This window comes from Etheostoma spectabile, chromosome 16, assembly GCF_008692095.1.
Source record: "Etheostoma spectabile isolate EspeVRDwgs_2016 chromosome 16, UIUC_Espe_1.0, whole genome shotgun sequence".
Taxonomy (NCBI): Eukaryota; Metazoa; Chordata; class Actinopteri; order Perciformes; family Percidae; genus Etheostoma; species Etheostoma spectabile.
In genome coordinates, this window is record NC_045748.1 from 9,481,364 (window position 1) to 9,482,768 (window position 1,405).

The 1,405-nt window shown below is 41.3% G+C and overlaps 1 protein-coding gene across 2 annotated transcripts in view; it reads right to left on the reverse strand.

Annotated features, from left to right (window-relative positions):
- oclna (occludin a) overlaps nucleotides 1-1,405 on the reverse strand; it is a 28,742-nt gene that overhangs the window by 11,933 nt on the left and 15,404 nt on the right. For both annotated transcript variants that reach the window (XR_004335676.1, XM_032539843.1), the window contains exon 5: nucleotides 226-353. Coding sequence is in view for 1 of the 2 variants with exons in the window: in XM_032539843.1 (XP_032395734.1) it covers nucleotides 226-353 (128 nt within the window). In the remaining variant the exon portion in view is untranslated. The remainder of the gene's footprint in view (nucleotides 1-225; nucleotides 354-1,405) is intronic.

Here is a 1,405-nt window from a genome sequence, read left to right on the forward strand (position 1 = left end):
CAACAACCTGAAATGAACGGTCCCCCCTAGTTTTAAAATGTGTAAGGGGGACAACTAATAAACTAGTCTCTGGCCTGTTGATCTCAGACTACGTGAGGATGTACGCAGCAGTATCAGGTCAGAGATGTATGGGGGGTGCCTGTCCTTGTTAGGACCAACATGTTGAAGTGCATTCTAAATATCACTGGTAACCAAAGAAGTATCCAGACGATGGGGTCTACTCACTGGGGGGTGTAGTTGTAGGGGGGTTTGTCGTAGTTGGTGCTTTCGTCGTCCAGGTGACTCCTGGAGCCTCTCATCTTCTCAGAGTAGTCTATCGGCAGCACCTCAGGACCGTGGGACACATTGTTCACCTTTGGGAGAAAATTAAATGAATAAATCACACCTATTTGCATCACAATATCACAAAACGTATGTCGATATAATTATTTTGATGATTTAAATACTTTTAGGAACAGCCAAATATTTGCTTGTTCCAGCAACTGGAATGTGAGGATTTGGTTTTTTGGGGTTTGCCGTACATGATGTGAAACTGAATGTTTTGGGGTTTGTGGACAAAACAAGACTAAAAAAGAAATGCAGAGAGAAGCTTGAGGAGAAGAGTTGGAACGACTCAACGTTTGGACAAATGCAACCGGACGTGACGTTGCGGTGGCCAATCACGTCACCGGAGAGCAGACTAGTCAGTGTGTTTTAAGGCGGTATTAGAGTCCCAGACAGGATCTCTCTCTCTGATCAGACTAGTCGGTGTGTTTTAAGGCGGTATTAGAGTCCCATATAGGATCTCTCTCTCTGATCAGACTAGTCGGTGTGTTTTAAGGCGGTATTAGAGTCCCATATAAGATCTCTCTCTCTTATCAGACTAGTCGGGTTGTTTTAAGGCGGTATTAGAGTCCCTTATAAGATCTCTCTCTCTCTCTGATCAGACTAGTCAGTGTGTTTTAAGGCGGTATTAGAGTCCCATACAGGATCTCTCTCTCTCTCGATTTATAAACAATCTGACAGAAACAAAGAATTGTGAAATAAAAAGTATAAAAGAACACAACGGGACGTCACACAAATGGTATGTTCCTGAGACTGCATTTCTAGAGCTGCATTTCCATGACCTTAGTCACCCAAAGTCTACTTTAAAACTACTTTACTAGATGAGTAACTTAGTATTTGAAGTAATGCAGTAATGAAGGAAGTCTGCATTTAGTTTCCATGCTTATTGTGTTTCCACAACAATGTTAATTGTTGTAGAGTAAATCTACTGAAATAGCCCCCATATAATTTATTCCAATTATTACATGTACATATGTATATTGTATTCCTAGTATTTCATCTATATTCTGTGCTGTATGACTGATGTATGTTTGCTGCTGTAACACCATAATTCCTGCCCCCCCCCCCCATCATAATTTGA